The sequence below is a fragment of the Telopea speciosissima genome, chromosome 3 (genome assembly GCF_018873765.1).
Source record: "Telopea speciosissima isolate NSW1024214 ecotype Mountain lineage chromosome 3, Tspe_v1, whole genome shotgun sequence".
NCBI lineage: Eukaryota > Viridiplantae > Streptophyta > Magnoliopsida > Proteales > Proteaceae > Telopea > Telopea speciosissima.
In genome coordinates this window covers 28845528-28867244 of record NC_057918.1, presented here as the reverse complement: position 1 = coordinate 28867244, position 21717 = coordinate 28845528, and the positions used below count along the sequence as shown (strand labels likewise).

The following is a 21717-nucleotide window of genomic DNA, read 5'->3' as shown; positions in this document are numbered from 1 at the left end:
TGTGAAACAGAAACTAATCAGACTAGTAATTGACCAAGCTTTACCATCTTGATACGAATTTTGCTATGGCTCCAGCACTTCAGTTTTGTCCATCAAGTTGTCCCTCCAAATATCAACTTACAGCAACTTGGACTCATGGAGTATGGCCTTCTTTGCTGTTCTGTATTATATGACCTTTGAAATGTGGGTGAAAGAAAAAGTTTCTCCTGATTACTTTGGGCAGCACTTCCAAACATGATTACCCTCTGGAGGATGGAGAACTCCTCAAAATCACTCCAAAGAGGCTATACCAAAGGCAACCACCAGTGAGCTAGCCTCCGCCTCCATTAATTGGTGCCTGTAGCCTACAACCATACTCATTTAGTATCCTTCTGTAACTAGCTAAGTCAAGTATTGTGCATCTCCTAACCATTTCTTTAAAGACATTCTCAGCATCAGACATCCTGCCTTTCCCACACAACTCTTTCACAAACAATGAAAAATTCTGAAGATTGATCATGAATCCCTTCTCCATCATCTCAGAGAAAATACCCATAGCCATATCCAGATCACCATCCTTACAGTACCCCTTAACCATTTCACTGTACATAGAGGCGTCAAGGCCATGGCCTCTATGAAGCATGTTGACGACAAGGTCTTCAACATCTCGCATCCTACCTTTGATTCCACAAAGGCTACAGATCACGTTGCTATAAGATAAGAAGTTTGGGGAGCAACCCTTTTGAGGCATTCGCTTCAAAACCAGAATTGCTCTATCGTGCTCCCCGGCATTGGTGAGGGCCCTGAAAAGTTCATTGAAGCTGGAAACACTCGGATTGATCCCCCTCAATTTCATTTCATCCAGTAGGGCCATTGCTTCAGTTGTTCGCCCGTTTTTGCAGTACTCATTGACAACCACTGCATATGACTTCACATCAGGTTTCAGCCCAAGGCTGACCATCTCCTTGAGATGTTCTGCAGCATCATCTGATCTCCCCACTATGCACAGTCCCTTCAATAGACTTGTGTGGGTAACAACATCACTCTTCAACCCATTTAATCTCATCTTAGTCATCTGCCTCTTCGCCTCATCAACCTTTCCCATTAAACATAAACCATAGATCAATGAATTGTAGGTCAAGGTATTCGGCTCGCATTTCCAAATTTCCATCTCATCCATACATTTTTCTGCCAACTCCATCTCACCTTTTTTGCAGTAGCCATCAATCAAAGTCGTGAAAGTCACGGTGTCGGGCAAACAATAACTATCTTTTGTAGCAATCATACGATCAACAATCTCTCGTGCATTCTCCACAAGCCCTTTCCTACAGAGTCCCGCAATAATCGTATTATACGTAATCAAATTTGGTTTGCAGAGCATTCCATCAAACACTTTCTTTGCATCCTCGATCATACCCAGTTTGCAATAACCCCTAATCATAGTCGTATAAGTAGAGACATCGGGTCTCACCAAGCGCTCTTTCAGAATCTGATCGAAGATAGCTTGGGCGAGATTGATGCGATTCGCTCTCACCAAGACTCCCAAAATTGCATTGTACGAAAACAAACAGCGTCCCGATTCGATGGTCTTAGCGCGGTCAAACCAGTGGATTGCACCTCTGATGTCACCGCGATCTCCATAAGCTTTGATGAATTTCCCGACCATGAAATCGCAGAGATTGTTGGACGACTGAAGAAGCGAAAATGCCGTAGAGAACATGCTATGGGAGAGTAGAAGATCGACTATGATGGAGTAACAACGTTGAGTGTGGAAGTAGTTGTTAGGGTTAGGTTTGGGGTCGGAGGTCCAATGAAAGAATAGCAGAGCAGTATGGGGTTCGTTTTGGGCTTTGATTACTTCGATTACTAAACCAGCGTTTAGGTGTTGTGAAAATTGTAAAAGAGGAGAATGATTGAGGTTGGAGTAGCCTGGATTCTGATGCTTCAGTGATTGAAGAACAGAGGTTATGGAGCTCACCAGTGAGATAACGGTAGAGCTGCCGCTGAGAGTTCGAGCTGCCATCGCCATGGCTGCTTCAGGTCCGATTCTCCGACTACGCTTCAATTTTACAATCCTAAGGAGACCCAGGAGGGAAAGGAAGTGGGGCGAATTCAAATTCACGAAGATATGTACCGAAAAATAATCTCCACACTAGCGGTGTGGGAAATGGTAATCTATTCTACATTTTCTGTGCCCCCATTGACTGCATCCCACACCACCAGCGTGGTGATCCCCTTAGCCTTAGGTACGGATCGAACAATCTTTCAAAAGTATAGGAGGACATTATCATTATTCAAAACCCGGGCCAGGGAAAGATTTGATATTATGGATACTTAGAAGAGAGTGGGATGATATTTACCCAACAATAAACCAAGGAGATAAGATAACTTAGCATTTCATACCAATGATTCAGAAAACTAAGAAGTTCAAATATACCACGAATGAAATTCCATTCAAACCAGTCATAGGCTTTTAACATGTCAAGTTTTAAGGCTAACCACCCTTGTTTGCCCTTACACTACGTCATATAATGAAAAATCTCATGGGAAATAATAATGTTTTTCAAAAATCTATTGACCCTTAATGAGTGCAGAATAAAAAAGGAAAATAATAAATTTTCTTTTTCTTTGGCCTCCACTTGATCTATAGGTAGGTGAAATACCTTTTAACCACTTCAAATGCTTGTTAGGTTGAAATTTGATCATTGAGATGGTGTGGGATCATTTATATCATAGGGTGACATTAGTCCTTTGATGACCACTTTCATGATGTGCCATTTAGCATTTCCTAAAGACCCCCTTAGGCTGCTGTATGGTTAGTTTCATTTCAGAACAAAGAAAGTTCATGTGAGGGGGTGATATGTCAAATGCTTTTCCCCGAATTGTCAGTTTTTAAAAAAGGTTTTCTCATTAGTCTGAAACTGCACTCGGGCAATGTAGGGAACCCTCTTGTGAGTAGGTCACAGAATGTATGAGGTTAACATTTTGGCATATTGGACTCACCCATGAGCTATCCAAAGTTGCCATGTGACAGTAGAACTTGATATTGTGATGACAAATAAGAAAGCTGATAACTAGTTTGGGAAGGTCAAGTGCATCCATGCTGCTCCACTCTTCGGGACTATGTTAACCAATTCCATTATCTGAAATAGAGAGAGAGACAGATCCAGCATCCAGCAAGCAAAGACAGACATCCACATACATTAGACTACGCAAAAGAGAGAGGGAGCAGCATTCTGGTTCTTCCTCGAGGGAACTCTTCTATGTTGCGTCTCCCTTGTGCTGCGGGGGTGGTGGGATCTGTAACGATAAACTGGGTAGTGGGGGAAAGGGGGAGGCGGCGGTGACTTGTACCTGACATAAGGATATAGACTCCACTTGTGCTTGTGCTCATGGTGGTGGTGGTGCTGGTGATGCTTCGGCGGAGGATATCTATATTTGTTTATAGGTGGGGGTGGAGGTGTCATGTAAACGGATCCATGACAAGGAGGTGGTGGTGATTTGTATTTGTATAGCGGCGGAGGAGGTGGCGACTTGTACCTGTACACCGGTGCTGGTGGAGGTGGCAGTAACTTGCATTTGTAAACTGGTGGAGGTAGAGGCGGCTGTGATTTATACCTATACACTGTATACGGCGGTGGAGGGCATGCTGTATAAGTAAGCCAGAGGGAGCTGTGGGGTGATGATGTTACATCAGTAGCCGCAGAAGCTGAATAGAGGGCATGGCCGAAACAGAGGAAGAGGAGAAGATGGTGAAAGAAAACCATTGTTCATTGCTCTCAACAAACGCCTCCAAGCCCAATGTTCTTCCAGCAGTATGCATTTGTATAAATACAAGCCAGGTTGTAAAAAGAAATGACAAAAAGGACGACTACCTTTAGTCTACTACTAGTAGTGGTGGACCAAACCCAATGCTTACTTGCTTCAGAATTGAGAGAATTGAGAGAGAACCCATTTTAACGAACAAAATCCCATTCCTCAAAAACCCATAATTCATAATGAGGTGGGTACTTTGGGTTTGTTTTTGCAGGGCAAAACTGCACGTGAAGCGTTTTTGTACAGGTAAGTATCCATTTCTTGGCAACCAAACATAGCCTTAATGGCAGAATGGCAAGGCAATTTAAGATACAACAGAGTATATCATCACAAGATTACACATGACGCATTCACGTACAGATAGGTTATCAAGGTGTGCTTTACCTTGTTGAAGTCGCACATCATCTACCACACCTACCATTCTTCTCCCTGGACCCCCAAAAGGGAAATCGGTTTTAATACAACCTTAGGATGCTCAAGGTCATGATCCACCGCTTAAAAACTAGCATAAGTACCGAATTCATCTTAACGAACCATCTAGTTTTACTAATTCAATTGGAGGCTTTTTGTTACTCCTGTAAGTATTCCTTGGTTTGCTGCCATACCATTGCCAAGAAAAAAAATAATTTTAAAAGGTAAAACCAAAGGTATAATTTTTTGGTAATCAATCCAAAGACATCATAGTCATAATAAGACACACATAACACTAACAAATTTTACAAATACAAATGGATAGTGAACATCCTAAGCTGAGTGAAACTCCCATGACTCCTGATAGTTCTCTAAAATTATTGTTAACTGAATACTGAGCTACCCCGCTCAAAAAAATTGTCAACCCATTCAGAAGCATCTTATTTACAAGCACAATTAGTAGAGCACATATTGATTGACCAGCAGAGTTAGAATTCTCTCCCTTTGTACGGCATTTCCTGTCCAGGCACCACCAAAATGTGAGAGAATGAGAAGATAAATGGGCAGAATTGGGATTTTTATTAACTGTTATAAGCAAAATTTCCCAGGGTGATTTATCCAACTTTCTTTCGCAAGTTGTAGAGGTTAACTATATAGTTAGTTTAGGCAGGTATTTCACAAACACAAAATTAAATGAACATAAATGTTTAAATTCAGGGGGAAAGGCTTAGCTACTAAAATCAAATTCTTAAAATGATTGACGTATAGGAAGAACCAACTTACAGGGGGATAATTTGGCATGTACAAAACTTGCCTAGGGTGGCCAAGAATCATCTGCTGCCCATACTGCAATAAATTATAGCACAAAATCATATTGAGCTCTTTTTTTTTTTTTGTAACAGTAATACCTAGAGATGCCTAGATGGCTCAACAAAAAATTGAAAATGCAAGTAAAACATACCAGAGGTCCATTTGGTTGGACATATGCCTGAGGTGCTTGCATTGGTGTAGCCTGTGGATTGTATATCACAGGCTGGTGTCCGAATGAGGGCGCAATCTGCAAAAGTCATGCATACTAACTATTAATAAAAAAAACAAAGGCAAAAGGATCCGTGCATTATCGAGCACTGTGCACGGTCCTGCCCCCCTCTCACAAGTCACAAGAGGGGGTCAAAATGAAAAACCCCTTCCCCCTATGGGACGAATTCGTAACCCCTTCCCCCACATGCGGCTGTGCATGAAACCCTCCCCCCAAAACAACAAATATCAAACAGATGAGGATGGCAAAATCAACAGCACAAGATGACTGTAAATAGCTTAAAATAACACTAAACAAATAAAAAGTGTATATAATCTACCAACTCAATCAGCTTCCAGAGAACTATTGAAAATAAATGTAACAATGACAGACAGTATTCAGTGGAAAGGAATACCATCAAATGAATATTTAAAGGGATAATCTTATTAACAACCCTAAAGATGTCAAATAATTCATAACTTTACTTTTTCACCCTTTTAGTATAACACACATTTTTTCCAATGAGGGTAAATTCTGTCATTTCACATGTTTTCTCAAAAAATCTGCAAGACAATAACAATTTTTTATAATGACAAAGATAAGTCACTTTCAAATTGTTTTTGAAAAGACTTCTATATGCTTAACATAAACAACTTCTGAGAATAAGACAAAGGGCAACTAGAAGGTGTAATGTAGTCCTATATAGGCAAGGCCTAATAGGAGCCAGGTAAGATCAGAATTCTGGAACTGTTTGCTAATTACGCAAATTTGGGGCTGTTTAGGGTAAAACTAGGGTTAGGGTTTGGATGAGTTTTGAAATTCTGCAATTTTGGACAGAATTGAATTTTAGGTCAAAATTAGGGTTAAGTTAGGTTTAGGTTAGGGTTGCCTTATATGGTAATGATAGGCAGGTGTAGGGAAGTCTAATGGTATAGGTTTTATGATGTTTGAGTGAATGGAAGTAGGTAAGATGAGTTGGACAGCAAGATAAGGTTATTGGAGACAATTCCTAATGGAGGTAGGAGTAGGGGATTCTAGGGTTTAGGGTGGTGGGGGTTTGATGAAACTTGGATCGAGTGTCACTAATGATGTAAGGGATGTATGTTGAAAGTTTGGTTTGAAACTAATGGACAGATTTAAAGTTATGGAGGAATCCTAGTTAGGGTAGGGGTGAGAAGAAGGTTTTAAGCAGAGTCCAGATTCAAACTTACTGGATTTGAAGAGATCTTTAATGGCAGTAGCTTTGAAGATGAACAATGGGGTCTCCCGATCTACAAGATGCAAGGAGATAAGTAGCAGCCCTCCCGATCTTCATGATGCAAGGAGTCGATTGGAGATCCACCAATCCCTTCACCTTGATATTACTCACAAGGCAACCTTGATATTACTCACGAGACACACTCACGATGAAGCAAAGGCAGCAAGCATAAAGCTGAGTTTTTATTAATAAAAATTCGTATTCAATGCTGGCCTCCCTTACAAACTTATATAGAAGACTCAAAAATAGACTTAGACAATAGACTTGGACACTAAAAAGGAATGGCCTAACCCTATCCCTAACCTATTAGGTAACTTAAACTGACTAGGAAACTAGAATACTAAAGGAAATAGACTCAAAACATGGCTGGACTTATAGAGTCCTAATCCAGCCCAACTTACATCAAATGACCAATTAAGTTGTCACGTGACCACTTAACCAAGTCACATGATCACTTGAATTGAACCAATTGGATGCAACCAATTTGAACCGGTTCAATTAAAAAACATAAAAATAAACTAAGTATTGGGCTAATCCCGTATGCAACCTATATACCCATATTTTAGGCCCATAAAAGTGGCCTATTACATTAGAAACCTATGGGATCAAAGGCCCAACATATATGTAACCCAACCCTAGACTTATTCCCAATGAAACAAGCCCTATTTGGTGATGAATCTGCATCAAGGTGTCAAGTTCTATACAGGTGTCATTTAAACAGTCCCATATTTAATTAGTAAGATTATACCTATATAACTTGGATTCTTGAGCCTATATTGTAGTCTGTGCATTTAAATAGCAAGATCAAAGAGGGGGGAGGGGGAGGGGGAGGGAAGTGGCTTTCCAGGACAGAATACTACCCCACTTGAGTTAACAGAATTACAGAAACTTGCTCATTTGGTTTCTCGAGTGCCCAAGTCAAGCCGAGACTAATACATCATTTTTGTCGGGTAGAGAGTAACCATTTGACAAATACATCAAATCATCTGAAGGGGTTTCCAACATTAAAAGGTGTCATGACCAGAGATACTTAGCCGAATAAGTGACTCTAAGTAATATGTGAAGACACTATGACAGCACATCTCATATAGTCATATCATAGCTACTCCTCAAGCAGCAAAGTAGAGGACCTTGTCCTTGCATTCAGAACAACAAAATACGTTTCTTCTTTCCCGTATTGTTGGCCCTTTAGAATACACTTTTGGACCGATTGAATTATCCATTATAATCTTTTCATCTGAGACCCATGTTGGAGCTTCTAAAGCTCCTTGGTAGTTCCTCTGAAGCTTCCAATAAAATATAAGATGATCTACATTAAATAAAATATAGCCACTTCTATTTAATTAATAAAGCACTTCAACCAATGATATAAACTGTAGCACTGACGACATGCAAATTATCGGTATTATTATAGAAGCCATATAATACATCACTTTAGCCTGGCTTAACTATCCACATAACTGTTTGTGGAAAGGATGTTTGGCACATTCCTAAAAGTCCCAAATCTAGGATATCAGTCAACTCCTTTTCCTACCAGTAGCCTTCATGAGGCAATCGATAAGTTATCACTTTACTGATAGTCTGATACAGCTAGACATGGAAAGTTCTATAACAGTTGGGTAGACATAGAAAGTTCTATAACAGTTGGCCTGGTCTCAGATTCCAAAGGGCCTTTTCTGCTATTCAGTTACACTGGTTAAAAAAAAACCAATGAGATTGAGGCAATAGCAGGCTTGATGGTACAGATGATGCAATAGATTATGGAAACTTTTACAAATTTGGAACCCTAATTTGGTTGCTGGAATCAACCTGTTCATAATTGCCTGGGTTTACCAAATGAGAGGTCGCTCCCTCTTTGGATTCTCTGGGTTGGAAGGTTGTTTGATTTGTCTGCCGACTATCTTTCTCATATACTTGCATAAGTTATTCAAAAGAACACAATATGGTTACCATGATTAACTAAAAAATAAATAATGGTCTACCATGTTCTAACTATACTATATAATGTACTAATCAAACCAGGACTAGACCAGTCATCCAAACCCCGTCAACTCCATTTTACCACCATTACTAGTCAGTCACTACTGAACCTGGAAGAGAAAACTGGAATGATCCAGCCAGTTCTTTCTTGGGGGCAGTCCAATTTTTACCACATAACTAGAATTTGACAACATGCAACCTTGTGGAATGGTATACTACAAAGTGAAGCATTGGGCATGGAAATGGCTCCTATTTTAGAGTGACCAGGCGGAATAATTTTTTTCGCACACCAAACAAACTTTCTCACACCTGATGTGAAACAAAAATTTCAAATATTTTTGTAAATTGGCTGATGCAGGCCTGAAGACCTAATGCAGCCCAGTTGTGTTTAGTTCTTTTACTTCCTATTTTTAAGTTAGTTCTCTTATGTTTTAAGTGTTTTAAGTTGGACCTGGTTGAACTGGTGGTTCAATTTGGGTCAACTTATGTTATCTAAGCTGACTCCACAACCTTTTTAAAGTCTATTTAGACTAGTTGGACTTTAAAGGACGGTTGAGTTGTAATTAGAGTTGGCTAGGGGGGTTCCCAGCCCAACTCTAACATTGACTTATGGTTATCAATAAGAGGAAAGCATGGGAGTCTTTTGAGCCCACAATTTTGTTTTTGAAAAAGAAAAGCTGCTGCTGGTCTCTTCCATGCATGGAGGTCTCCTTGTGTTTGATCAAGGTTCGGTTGGTGTTTGACCCATCCAAACACCTTGCGGTGAGAAGCCTGGGTGCCATTCTCTCATTCGCTAATCCTTTTCCTTCCATTAATGTACTGTTTCTCCAGACCCCGCAGTGGCGGGAGCCTTGTGCACTGGGTACGCCCGCTTTTTTTTTAAGGTACTGTTTCTCCACGAAGCGGGGGTAAGGCTGCATACATTTGCCCCTCCCAGACCCTGCAGTAGCGGCAGCCTCATGCACTAGGGCCCTCTTTTTTTTAAGGTACTGTTTCTACTGTTCTTCACTGAATTCTGCCTTTCCTGCGAATCTTCAGTCCTTTCTCAACTAGGAATTGTTGATTTAGAGGTGAGTTATCTTTCATTTCTGTTTTCAGATCTAAATTCTGTTGGTTGAATAGTGAAGTCCTACTTCAAGCACGATGGGTTCTCTACAAGGTTTGAGGTCTCACTGAGATCTTGGTAAAAAACTTGGTTTTTTCATGTATCGAGACGAGACATGCAATGAGTTGACAAAAGTGCAAAATCTCAGCCAAAATTTTGCTATCTAGAAATTTCGGTATCTCGCCGAAATGACACAAAAATTCAGTTACATAAATACCATGTTTTGACTTTCCTCGGTCGATATTTCAATCTATTCACGGTAAACTCTGACTGGTTTCACCAGTTTGTGAAGAAAACAGCTCCAAATCTTACCAAAAAAAGGCTTGAAACACTTGGATTTGATACTCAAGAACAGCATTTGGAGAAGATTTGCTGCCCAACAATCTTGTTTGGAGGAGATTTGAACTTGAAGGCCCGGCATTCATTTAATATTAGGATGAGCATATAGGGATATGGGTGACTTGGTACTCGGTAGTTGTTGCCTTGTATTGTTAAATGTTGTTCTAATACTAAAGATTGTGCAGCATAGGTCATGTATTGTTGAGTTATGTAACCTGATAAGGGTATTTTGGGGTTTTTACCTTTTCTCTTGTTTATTCCCTGTTATAAGCATAGTCGGCTATACAGGGGCAGTATTGTAATTCTGCTTATAAGTGAAAAATATAAATGAAGGGGCTGTGAGTGAAGGAATAATTCACTCAAGCCATTCTCTCATTCTTCTAACATGGTATCAGAACTAATCTGATCTAGGGTTAGAACCAGCTTTAACCCCATCGTTTCTTCCTCTCTCTAACAGCCCTCTCTTCACCTTCGACCTTCCTTACCTTCTCCACCTTCTTCTTCTTCTTCTCCCTTTCTTCTTGGTCTGAAATCTGCAATACGGACAGCACAAATGAGATGATCGATTGATCTTGTGCTGTCCTCTACTACCTCAATCAGATTATGGTTTAGAAGATGCTGTTGGACTGATTAGCTGCTGCCACTTTCTGCGACTTTTGGAGTCTTCATCTCTTGAAGATCGAATCTGCCCAAACATTGGAGATCGAGTCATCCATCCTTGAAGATCCACATCAGCACCCTTGGCCAGCTGCTATCAATAGTCTTTCTACACCAATCAGCATCCTTCAACAGCAGCCTCAGCCCTTCTGCCCGCAAATCGACATCACTAATTTCAGTTTTTTCAAAACCCTGACACTCAAATCGATTTGCGGTTTCTCTTATCTGTTGCCGCTGATTTTTTGAGGGAAGCTGTGCACACCAGGCGTTTGATGAATTGCCCCTTATAGTTCTCCTTCCCAATTTGGTGTGAATTTTTGAGGGTTTCTTCCATCATCATTGAAGAGCACTCAGTCAATATTTCAACCTATCTTATTGGAGATTTCTTGGGGATTTTGCGGTTGCCTTTTTTCAGCAAGTAAATTCTTGTGTTGCTGCCTTGTTTATTGGAGCATTTTTTTGAATCATCATGACCGGCTCAGATGCCTCTTCTGCAACCTTGGGGCAAGATGGACAGCCCCGGACAGACTTCCTTCCACTTTCTGCTCCTATCAAGCTCAGCGGGACAAATTAACTCAAGTGGTCTCGTACCACTTACTTGACCATTGCTGGTCGAGGGCTGACTGGCCATATACTTGGGACTAACCCCATGCCAGCTACCATTGGGGCTCCGCAAGAGAAGTGGTTGTCCAATGATGCCATGGCGATGTCCTACTTGTTGCAATCTATACAACCAGATCTGTCTGACAATTTCATGCTTCTAGAGACAGCCAATCAGATCTAGAGTGCTGCCAAAGAGACTTATGGGCGTATTGGGAATTCTGCCCAAGTGTATGAGATTCGCAAAAAGGTTCATGACCTAACTCAGAAGGAGTTGTCTGTCTCTACCTATTATGCTGCCGTCAAAAGCTTGTGGCAGCAATTGGATCATTACTCCACGTATCAGCCCTCTACACCTACTGATGTTGCTGCCTACCGTAAATACATCGACAGTATCCGTCTGTACGACTTCTTGGCCGGCCTGAATGTGGAGTATGGCCCCATTAGAATGCAAGTGTTGAACCAGTCTCCCTTTCCTACACTTGAGCAGTCCTTTGCCATGGTTCATACAAAGGAGACTCGTCAGGCTGCGATGTTACATGCTCCTATTGTTGATAAGTCTACTCTACAGACTACTTCCAGCCCTGCTTCTATTGCCACTACTGACAGTGGTAATGTTGCCTCCAAAGAGCCTGTCAAGTGTGAGCATTGTCACAAGCCCTATCACACCAAGGCTCGGTGTTAGAAGTTACATGGGAAGCTTGCTGATTTTGAGGCGAAACAAGGCAAGGGGAAGCTCAAACCGAAGGCAAATCTGGCTGAAGCTACTGCTCCTACTGCTACAGTCCCCTCTACTGACACTGGTTTCACTCAGGATGAGCTACTAGCCCTCATCGCATGCTCCAGCCATCTTTCGCTGCACCTTCTACGGCACCTGCACCTACTACCTCTCCTAGTTCTTACTTTGCTTCAGGTATTCCGGTCGGTAGTCATTGTGCATTGGCGGTCTCCAGTCCTTGGATCATAGAATCCGGTGCCACTGACCACATGACTGGTTCCTCTCATGTCTTTCATCATTATTCTCCTTGTTCTGGAAAGGATATTGTTCGAGCAGCTAATAGTTCCCTTCTCCCATTCATGGAAAGGGATCCATTCACTCCTCTCCTACCATTACCTTAAATTCTGTTTTGCATGTTCCTTCATTCCTACTCTAATCTTCTTTCCATTAGTTGTTTAACCAGAGATATGAACTGCAAAATAACCTTCTTTCCCTCTCACTGTGTCATATAGGATCTGGTGCAGGGCCATACGATTGGGGGTGGTAAGGTACATGGTGGTCTCTACATCCTCGACACGGGTCAGACTAGTCCACCATCAGTTTCTTCTTTGGCTCATCAGTTACATTCAGCAGCTTCTTCAGATCTCCATCTATGGCATTGTCGGCTTGGTCACCCTCCTCTTCGAACTTTAGCCTTTTTGTTTCCTCAGTTAATTAAAAGTTGTAACAAAGGATGAGTTTTTATGTGAAGCCTGTGTCTTGGTTAAGCAGACTCGTTCCACTTACTCTTCAATTAATAAAAGAAGTACTTCTCCATTTGCTTTGGTTCATACTGATGTGTGGGGCCCTACCCGTTGTGTTTCTATTTATGGCCATAGATGGTTTGTTTCCTTCATTGATTGCTTTACTAGGACCACTTGGGTGTATATGATACAACACAAGAGTGAGTAGGGCTGCAACAGGGTCGAGTTGGGCTGGGCTTTATAAAACCCTAGCCCAACCATGAGTCCCCTTAGCTGGGCCCAAGCCCGACCTGACCCTGACTCAGCGCCACCACATTTTGCTTTTTACTTCACCATGTGACAAGGTTATCTCCTACAAAGGTACAAAAGCTTGAAGTGGACTTTCAATCAGGGTTACCACCCCAATCAGCATCTGTGTAAGCTTCAATGCGAAGATGATCATGTGGGGACAGGAGAATCCCTTTCCCTGGAGTTGACTTGAAGTAGTGGAGAATACGAAGAACAACAACCATATGGGTGGAGTAGGGATCATGCATGAACCGACTGACTAAACTAACATCAAATGCAATTTCTGGTCTAGTGTGGGAGAGATAGATTAGTTTACCCACCAACCTCTGATGGCGCCCCTTACCAACAGGATCACCATCCTTTTCTTGTAGACGAGTAGTAGCCTCCATAGGGGTGTCACATGGGTGACATTCTAACAAACCAGTCTCTGAGAGTAAGTCTAGAACATATTTCGTTTGGGAGAGAAAGATGCCTCTGGGAGAACGGGCAACTTCAATCCCAAGAAAATACCTGAACTGTCCTAGGTCTTTTATTTCAAATTCTCGTCCCAATAAAGTCTTTAGGTGAGAAACTTAATGTGCATCATTGCCAGTCACCACTATGTCATCGACATAGACTATGAGAAGAGTAACCTTATCTCCATTCCGCTTGATAAACAAGGTGTGATCAGCATTGCTCTGTTTGTATCCTACAGAGATCAGTGCTTTATGGAACCTGTCAAACCAAGCCTGAGGAGATTGTTTCAACCCATATACTGCTCTCTTCAGTCTGCAAACCTTCCCATGAGTCTTGTCACAAGAAAAACCTGGAGGGACCTCCATATAGACTTCCTCCTCTAGCTCTCCATGAAGGAATGCATTTTTCGCATCCAGTTGCTGCAAATCCCAGCCAAGATTGACAGCATATGATAATAGAACCCGAACGGTGTTCAATTTTGCCATTGGGGCAAATGTCTCCTAATTATCAATCTCATAGGTCTGGGTAAAGCCCTTGGCCACCAGTCTGGTCTTATATTTGTCTACTATTCCATCAGGCTTCTGCTTGACAACAAACACTCATTTGCATCCCACTGTTTTCTTGCTCGAAGGAAGAGTCACCAGCTCCCATGTCTCATTTTTGGATAAGGCCATCATCTCTTCCAACGTGGCTGCTTTCCACTTTGGATCTGCTATTGCCTCCTGCCATTTTTTAGGAATAGAAACAGAGGAAAGAGAGGACACAAAAGCACGATAGGAAGGAGACAAAGCATCATAAGAAACAAAATTCGTGATAGGATCTCGGGTGCAAGATCTAATGCCTTTATGGATAGCAATGGGTAAATCAAGAGAGGGATCCTTACCAGGTAATGCAGCGGAATCTGGATCTGGATCAAGCTCAAATGGTTGGAGAAGTGGTACAGTAGTGGTAGTCTCAACTTGCTCTTTGTGCTTCCGAGTGTAGACTTGATCCACAGGAATTTGACTTACAGATCTGCGCTCCTCCTGAATAGGAAGCAAACTAGAGACAAAAGTTGGGTCCCCCTGAATAGAAGATGGTAGAGGATCAGGCACATCTTCAAATACTGGATCATGCTCCCCCTGAAGAGGTGGCTAAGAATAATATGCCAAGGATTCATGGGAGACAATGTCCATGGTAACAAATGTACACCGAGAAGGTGGATGATGACATTTGTATCCTTTCTGGGTGGTGGAGTAGCCCAAAAATATACGTCGGATGCTCCGAGGATCGAGCTTACCATAAGGCTGAAGATTGTGAGCATAGCAGACACAACCAAAGATTTTGGGGGAACCACAAAGGAGGAAGAACCTTGAAGGAGGTCAACAAGAGTACGTCCATCAAGTACAAGGGTAGGCATACTGTTGATGAGGTACGTAGCGGTGAGGACAGCATTACTCCAATATTGAGGAGGAACCTGCCGTGCAAACATAATGGCCCTAGCTACTTCTAAAACGTGCCGATTTTCCTTTCGGTGACTCCATTCTGTGCAGGGGTATCGACACAGCTAGTCCGATGGAGGATGCCATTCTCAGCCAAATAGGTTTGGAACTAACCTTCCATGTATTCTCTGCCATTATCATTCCACAGAATTTTTAATGTGCCATTGAATTGGGTCTGAATCATACGATGGAAGTGCTGGAAACATCGAAAAACCTCACTCTTAGGGGTGCAAGTTTGGCCCTGTAGGCCTGAACCCGCCCTGGCCCGCCCTAAGCCTGAACAGGGCTTGGGCTGAGATATTTGGCCATGAGGGCAGGTCAGGGTTGGAAATTTCTGGCCCTGAGTCAGGGTCGGGTCGAGCTAGGGTTGAGGCCTCAGGATAAGTCTGGCCTGGCCTGGCCCGACCCTGTTTTAAGTTATAGTATAAAATATATATATTATAAACTAAATGTCACCCACATTTTGTTATGTAATATATTATATATGAAGATAGTATATGATATAATACATTTTATTATAGTGTTATTTTACGTACAATTGATAATTTTCTCCTCGGCCCATTCCAGCCCATGCATTTCCTTCCCCCTCCCCATGATTATGATTCCTATGTTTATCTACCATATTTGATGACTGCTTGGAGTTCTCCCTCAAACATTCTTGAAGGTTGCTGAAATCGATGTCAGGACAAACCCTGACAATAATCGACTTTCTCTCTGAAATTTTTTTTTGAAGTTTTGTGGTTCCGGCCTACTTCTACATGGTGTTTAGTACTTTTGGGGGTTCTTGCAACCTGGTTTGACTGGTGGTGATGCTTATCTGAAGATCTCCTTCCTCTTCACAGAAACCCTGAGATCGATTCTGATTTGTTCCTTGCCTTGGCTGCCTCCATCAAGTGTGGATTTGCTGCGATTCGACCTTTTACGGCTGATTAGTCATCCTTTATTATCACCGTTGTTATTAGTTGCTACTTCTCTACTTCTCTTGCTTCACAATCGATTCGCTGAGTGCTTATCGATTTCTTTGAAGTGTATCTACTATGGCTGATTCAAAGACCCTCCACGACAATGTCAATGTTCAGAATACCTCCATAAAGTTGAAGGGGATTTCCAACTACTTATTGTGGGCTCAGGCTGTCTGGGTTTACATTATAGCCAAGGACAAGATTAGCTACATTACCTCTCCTCCAGAACCTGATTCTAAGGATTACAATGCTATTATCTTAATTTGGTTATGGAACAGCATGGAGCCGTATATCGCTGCAAATGTTATGTTCCACACCACGGCAGAGGGAGTTTGGGATGACCTCAAGGAGACATACTCCCAAGAGAAGAGTATGACACATATCTTCGAACTCTATGAGAAATTATTTCAGTTTCAGCAGTCTAGCGCTGAAGCAGAATTTTGTGCCATGGCCCAGGGCATATGTGAACTATTGTGGCTTCAAAGTTTACTCCAGGATATTGGTGGTTCTGTTCATCGTCCAATGATGTTACACTGTGACAACAAAGCAGCAATCAGCATTGCTCACAATCCAGTGCAACATGATCGTACCAAGCATGTAGAGAACGACAGGCACTTTATCAAAGAGAAATTAGAAAGTGGGCAGATTTGTATACCCTTTGTGAAATCTGATGGCCAACTTGTAGATGTATTCACTAAAGGGTTAAGTGGAAATTTATTTCATCCTAGTCTAGTCAAGTTAGGCATGTGTGATATCTATGCACCAACTTGAGGGGGAGTGTTGAGTTATGTAACCCGATAAGGATATTTTGGGGTTTTTACCTTTTCTCTTGTTTATTCCCTGTTATAAGCATAGTCGGTTATACAGGAGCAGTATTGTAATTCTGCTTATAAATGAAAAATATAAATGAAGGGGCTGTGAGTGAAGGAAATAATTCACTCAAGCCATTCTCCCATTCTTCTAATATATATATGGTCTTAAGTCAAACTACCATTTTGGGTGTAATTTTTGAAAAACTAAGGGTTACACCATGTTTATAGGGCCTAAAATAGGCTGTCTAGCAAGTTTCATGAGTTAATTTGGTCATATGGCCCCCGAAACCAAGGGCCGAAACCATCCGAGATACCGAGACCTCGAACCTTGGTCATCTATTCTCAACTGCTGAAATCGATTCCTGTTTCTGTTGATTTGATTCTTCTGTTTTTAATAGCACATAAAGGCTGATCCAACCCTTGGATCCTGCTGAAATTTTCCGCAAAGATTCTCCCTGTAAAAAGAAGAACTCGATCTGTTTTTCAGGTCCATCTGATTGTCTGATTTTATTTTATGAGTTTTCTCCTATTGCTGGAATTTGTTATCTGTTTTTCGACTCTGTTTTGGTATTCTTAAATCAGTATTACATCAGCCAACTTTCGTGAAACCTGATGTGATATAAATTATCAACTAAACAGAATGTTCAGCATTCATTTAATGATGTCCTCCATTGATGTAGCAGCAGGAGAGAAATGAAGGGATAGAAGAAAAGACTCGTGTCAGGAGGCAATTCTGATCAGGCTTGGAGGGGAGTCAGGGCTTGCAGGAACCCTGTGATCACCACATCCAAACACAGACAAAAGACAAACACACACACCAAAACTAAAGAAGAAAAAGAGAAGTTATGGTGTATCAAAGCACAAGAGGTTAGGTAATGGAGTATTCTAAGTCACCTAAAGACTAGGGTTTAAAAAACCTCATGTAAACCAGAATCACAATAAGGTAGGAACAAACCAGCAATGGAGAAACTATATAACTCAACAAAGAGAGATCTGAACTGGCAAAACCCTTGGTCGATTGGTCTATTTTTCCAAGGATAACAAACCATCAAAGTTGGACAGTAATGCAAAGGTCAGATTTAGAAATATGGAAGAATCTCTCTTTTAGCAGGTTACGAAAACCCGGACAGAAAATAGAAACCAGAATTAGTAACTCAGATTTGGAAAGTAGTGTGGTAGGAGGATTTTAGAAACCGGATCAGAACTAGAAATGAAAACTGAAATTAGAAACAGGAAATCATAACGGAGAACTGAGATCAAACAGAGTAGAATTCTAACTAGAAGATTGATATTTCAGCAAGAAGCAACCAGAATCCCAGCGAAATAGAAACCAGCTTGGGCAGGATGAAAAAAGTTCAGAAACTGACCTGTAATGATAGAGAAGGTAAAGCGACCTCCCCTGGAATCCACGAGGAAAAACTACTGAGTCCACAGCAGTCCACTTCTGAATCCACAGAAGTAACACTCTTGAATCCCACAAGAGTAAGTCTTCCACAGACTCAAACACCATAAAAGTGTTCTTTCATTCATCAAAATCGATTATTTTTAGCATTCAGACCACTAATATATAGACTAACCCCTCAACTTTCTATTCTAAACACAACTCATAAATTAGAAACTATCCTAAATTCCTAGAACTGAGAACCAAGGAAACAGAAACTTTCTAGAGCTTCTAAACCCAGATTCAACAGTTCTTTAACAAAACCGAAACAATAAAATTAGAAACCCAAAAGGAGCCAATATCTAACCTAAATCCTCAAGAAAACTGAAAGTAAAAGTAGAAACTAAACACCTAATCTCATATAGGACTTAAACCCCTCATGACCCATTAACCCATGGGGAAGCTAAAATTGAGCCTAACCAGGACTGAACCAGCTCTGAACCATATTGGTTCAAATCAGAAACCACAGGATCAAGAAAGGCCTTGGTTGCCATGCTGCCACAAGCTCTTCTCTTGTAAGCCTGGGTGCTGTATCATTAGGTTTCAGCATTCCAAATTAGGTTTCAAAACATCTGAGGTTAGGTTTCAGCATTCCAAATTAGAAGGCAAGGAAGGTTGCATGCAGTAGTAGGACTAAGAGAAGAAACTCCTTCCCCACAGTCTCAATTGTACTGATATTGAGTGTAATATGGATATAAGGGTAAGTCAATCCTTAGGGGTATTATTGTATTAGTACTTGTATGTCACTTATTATAAATAGAATAGGCCTGTCGTTCGGCAGTCTAATCATTCCTCTGAATCATCGTGGTATCGGAGCCGAGATCCATACCGGGATCTCAGCCCTAGCAGCTGCCACTCTCCTCTTTTTTCCTCCGCCTAAACCTTCCGTTTCCTTTCATATCTTCTCCATTCTTCTCTTCTCAGCACCCCTCTACTTCTCACCTTTAGAGGGTCTATCCTAGGCCACCAAGGGACATCCCCTCCTCTACTGGGTTCTCAGATATCTCTCGAATAAATGATCTAAGAGCCCACCTATCTTCAATCGATTTTTTCAGGGTTTTGGGGCTTGAATAGACTTTTTCAGGGTTTTGAACCCTCTATCGACCTTTTGTTGGTCCTTTGTGATGATCATCGATCCCTTCACGGCCTCATCTCTCCTTCGGTTGTTCTGAGTTCTTTGTATCTACTGGAGTGGTAACCATGTCAGTAATTCTACTGCATCAACTGGATTTGAAGGATCAAGTTGTGGGACTCATAACGATTTCCCTTCATTCCTAGATAGCTCTGTTCGATTAGATGGGAGCAATTATCTGTTGTGGTCTCGCTCCTGTTATCTCTCCATTGATTTTCATGGCTATGCGGGCTATTCAACGGGTGAAATTGCAAGGCCTACTGCCACTGATGTTTTATAGAAGAAGTGGAGTTCTGATAACTCCTTGGAAATGGCCTTTTTCATCAACTCCATGCAACTTCAAATTGCTCGAGGTTATCTTCTCTTGGATACTGCAGCCAAGATTTGGAAAGCAGCCCAAGATACCTACTCCCAGGTTGGGAATGATGCTCAGGTTTATGAATAGCGTAAGAAGCTTCATGAAACCAAGTAGCAAGACCAAACCCTCTCTTAATACTATTCTGAGTCGCAGTCTGTGGCAAGAGCTTCATTTCAACGACACCTTCTAGGCAACATGTGCTACCGATGCTACTGCATTCAAGAAACGGGAAGATAAGTTCCGGGTATATCATTTTCTAGCTGGACTGAATGTTGAGTATGATCAGATTCGAGCCCACGTACTTAGTCGGGACCCTTTCCCTACCATGGAGCAGTCTAATTCATTGATCCAGTTGGAGGACAGCTGCCGCCATGCTATGCTACAACATACTACTTAGGACCATGCAGCCTTACTTTCTAGGTCCACTATATAGTTGTCACGGCGTGTAGGAGACCCAAGGCGGTGGAGAGGGTAAAAAATTAAGGCGACAGTGCGACACTATGTAGGCCACCAAGGCGCCTAGGCGACGCCTTGACAACTATGGCCCACTCAGCCTAAAAGTGGTCCCCCTCGATCCAATGGCTTTTCCACCGGTCGGTCCTCCCCTGATAGGGAACCAGTCAGGTGTGACCACTGTGGTAAGGAACGTCGCACCAAGGATTTCTGGTGGAAGCTGCATGGCCAACTACCTCCTCATCCTCACGAAGCCATGGCTGTGGTCGATCCTCCCAGGCTACACATCACACTGAAACCTCACAACCTGCACCTGATAGTACTGGCTCCTCTCTTTCTCAGGATGAGCTTGCTATGCTTAGGCATTTGATGACTCTATTTCTTTTGACTCTCACCCAACCTCCTCAGGTATTATTTTTGGGGGTCATTGTGCATCAGTTGTCTCCCGTCCTTGGATTATTGACTCCGGCTCCATTGATCAGATAGCCGGCTCTTCTATTCTCTTCTTTTGGTATTCTCCTTGTTCTGGTGAAGACAAGGTTAGAGTGGTTGATGGTTCCCTCTCTGTTTCTGGAAAGGGTTCTATCACTTGCTCTCCTTTATCCTTAGCATATGTTCTTCATGTTCCAGATTTTGCTACTAACCTTCTTTCTACCAGCCGTCTCACCACTGATCTGAATCTGATCTGAATTGTAAAGTAGCATTTTTCCCTTTTCACTGTGTCTTTTAAGATCTAGTGACGAAGAAAACGGTTGATTGTGGTAGGGTGCATGGTGGTCTTTATTTGCTTGACGATGACACTTCTTCAGTGAGTCAACCTCATCAAACCAGCTCTCATTCAGTATATTCTGAGTTACTTCTTTTGCATAGGCGTTTAGGTCATCCCCATGTTGGCATTTTGTTAAAGCTTTTCCTAGTTTATTTTAGCACTGTAATCCCAGGATTTCTTTTATGATGCCAATGTTTTGGCTAAGCAAACACATGCAACTTATCCCAGTTTGAATAATAGAAGTTCTTCTCCTGCTATGTTAATTCACTTTGATGTATAGGGCCCTGCCCGTTGTTCTTCCATTATTGATTATCTTTGGTTTGTGACTTTTATTGACTGCCATACACGAGTTACCTAGATTTAGTTGATGCATCAAAAGAGTGAAGTGTTTCGTTGTTTTCAACTTTTTCACACCAAGGCCCATACCCAGTTTAACACTACCATCAAAATTCTTTTGAAATGGTAACGGCAGAGAATATCTTGAGGGTTCCTTTCAATCTTATCTTGCCACTCAGTGGATTATCCATCAGACCAGTTGTGTTGATACACCGGCTCAGAATGGTGTGGCTGAACGCAAAAATAGGCATTTGTTGGAGGTGGCTCATGCCCTTATGTTTGAAATGAATGTTCCTCAGTATCGGAGTGAAGCTATTCTCACCGTTGCTTATCTCATCAACCAGATGCTGACTCGTGTCCTTGACTTCAAGGCTCCTATCGTGGTTTTCCAGGGTTCCTCCACCTTTCTCTCCCACCTAATGTCTTTGGATGTACCTGTTATGTTCGAAATCACCATGCTTGTGGCAAGTTAGATTACTGGGGACTTAAGTGTCTATTCATTGGATACTCAGCTACCCAGAAGGGCTACAAGTGTTATCACCCCCGCCCCTCCTCGTCGGGTCTTTGTTTCTATGGATGTTGTGTTCCATGAGTCTGTTGCCTAC

The 21717-nt window shown here is 41.9% G+C and overlaps 2 protein-coding genes across 2 annotated transcripts in view; both read right to left on the bottom strand.

The window, feature by feature from the left end:
- Positions 1-228: 228 nt before the first annotated feature.
- On the bottom strand, positions 229-2067 carry LOC122654694 (pentatricopeptide repeat-containing protein At5g39710-like). The gene has a single exon (XM_043848903.1). The coding sequence runs from the start codon at positions 2006-2008 to the stop codon at positions 311-313; it is 1698 nt and encodes a 565-aa protein (XP_043704838.1). The 5' UTR covers positions 2009-2067; the 3' UTR covers positions 229-310.
- Positions 2068-4459: 2392 nt separating this feature from the next.
- LOC122654693 (polyadenylate-binding protein-interacting protein 4-like) overlaps positions 4460-21717 on the bottom strand; it is a 59726-nt gene continuing 42468 nt past the window's right edge. The window contains exons 14-16 of the mRNA XM_043848902.1: positions 5168-5263; positions 4990-5052; positions 4460-4724 (exon numbers count right to left, since the gene is read on the bottom strand). Of these exons, the coding sequence (XP_043704837.1) occupies positions 4695-4724; positions 4990-5052; positions 5168-5263 (189 nt within the window). The 3' untranslated portion in view covers positions 4460-4694. The remainder of the gene's footprint in view (positions 4725-4989; positions 5053-5167; positions 5264-21717) is intronic.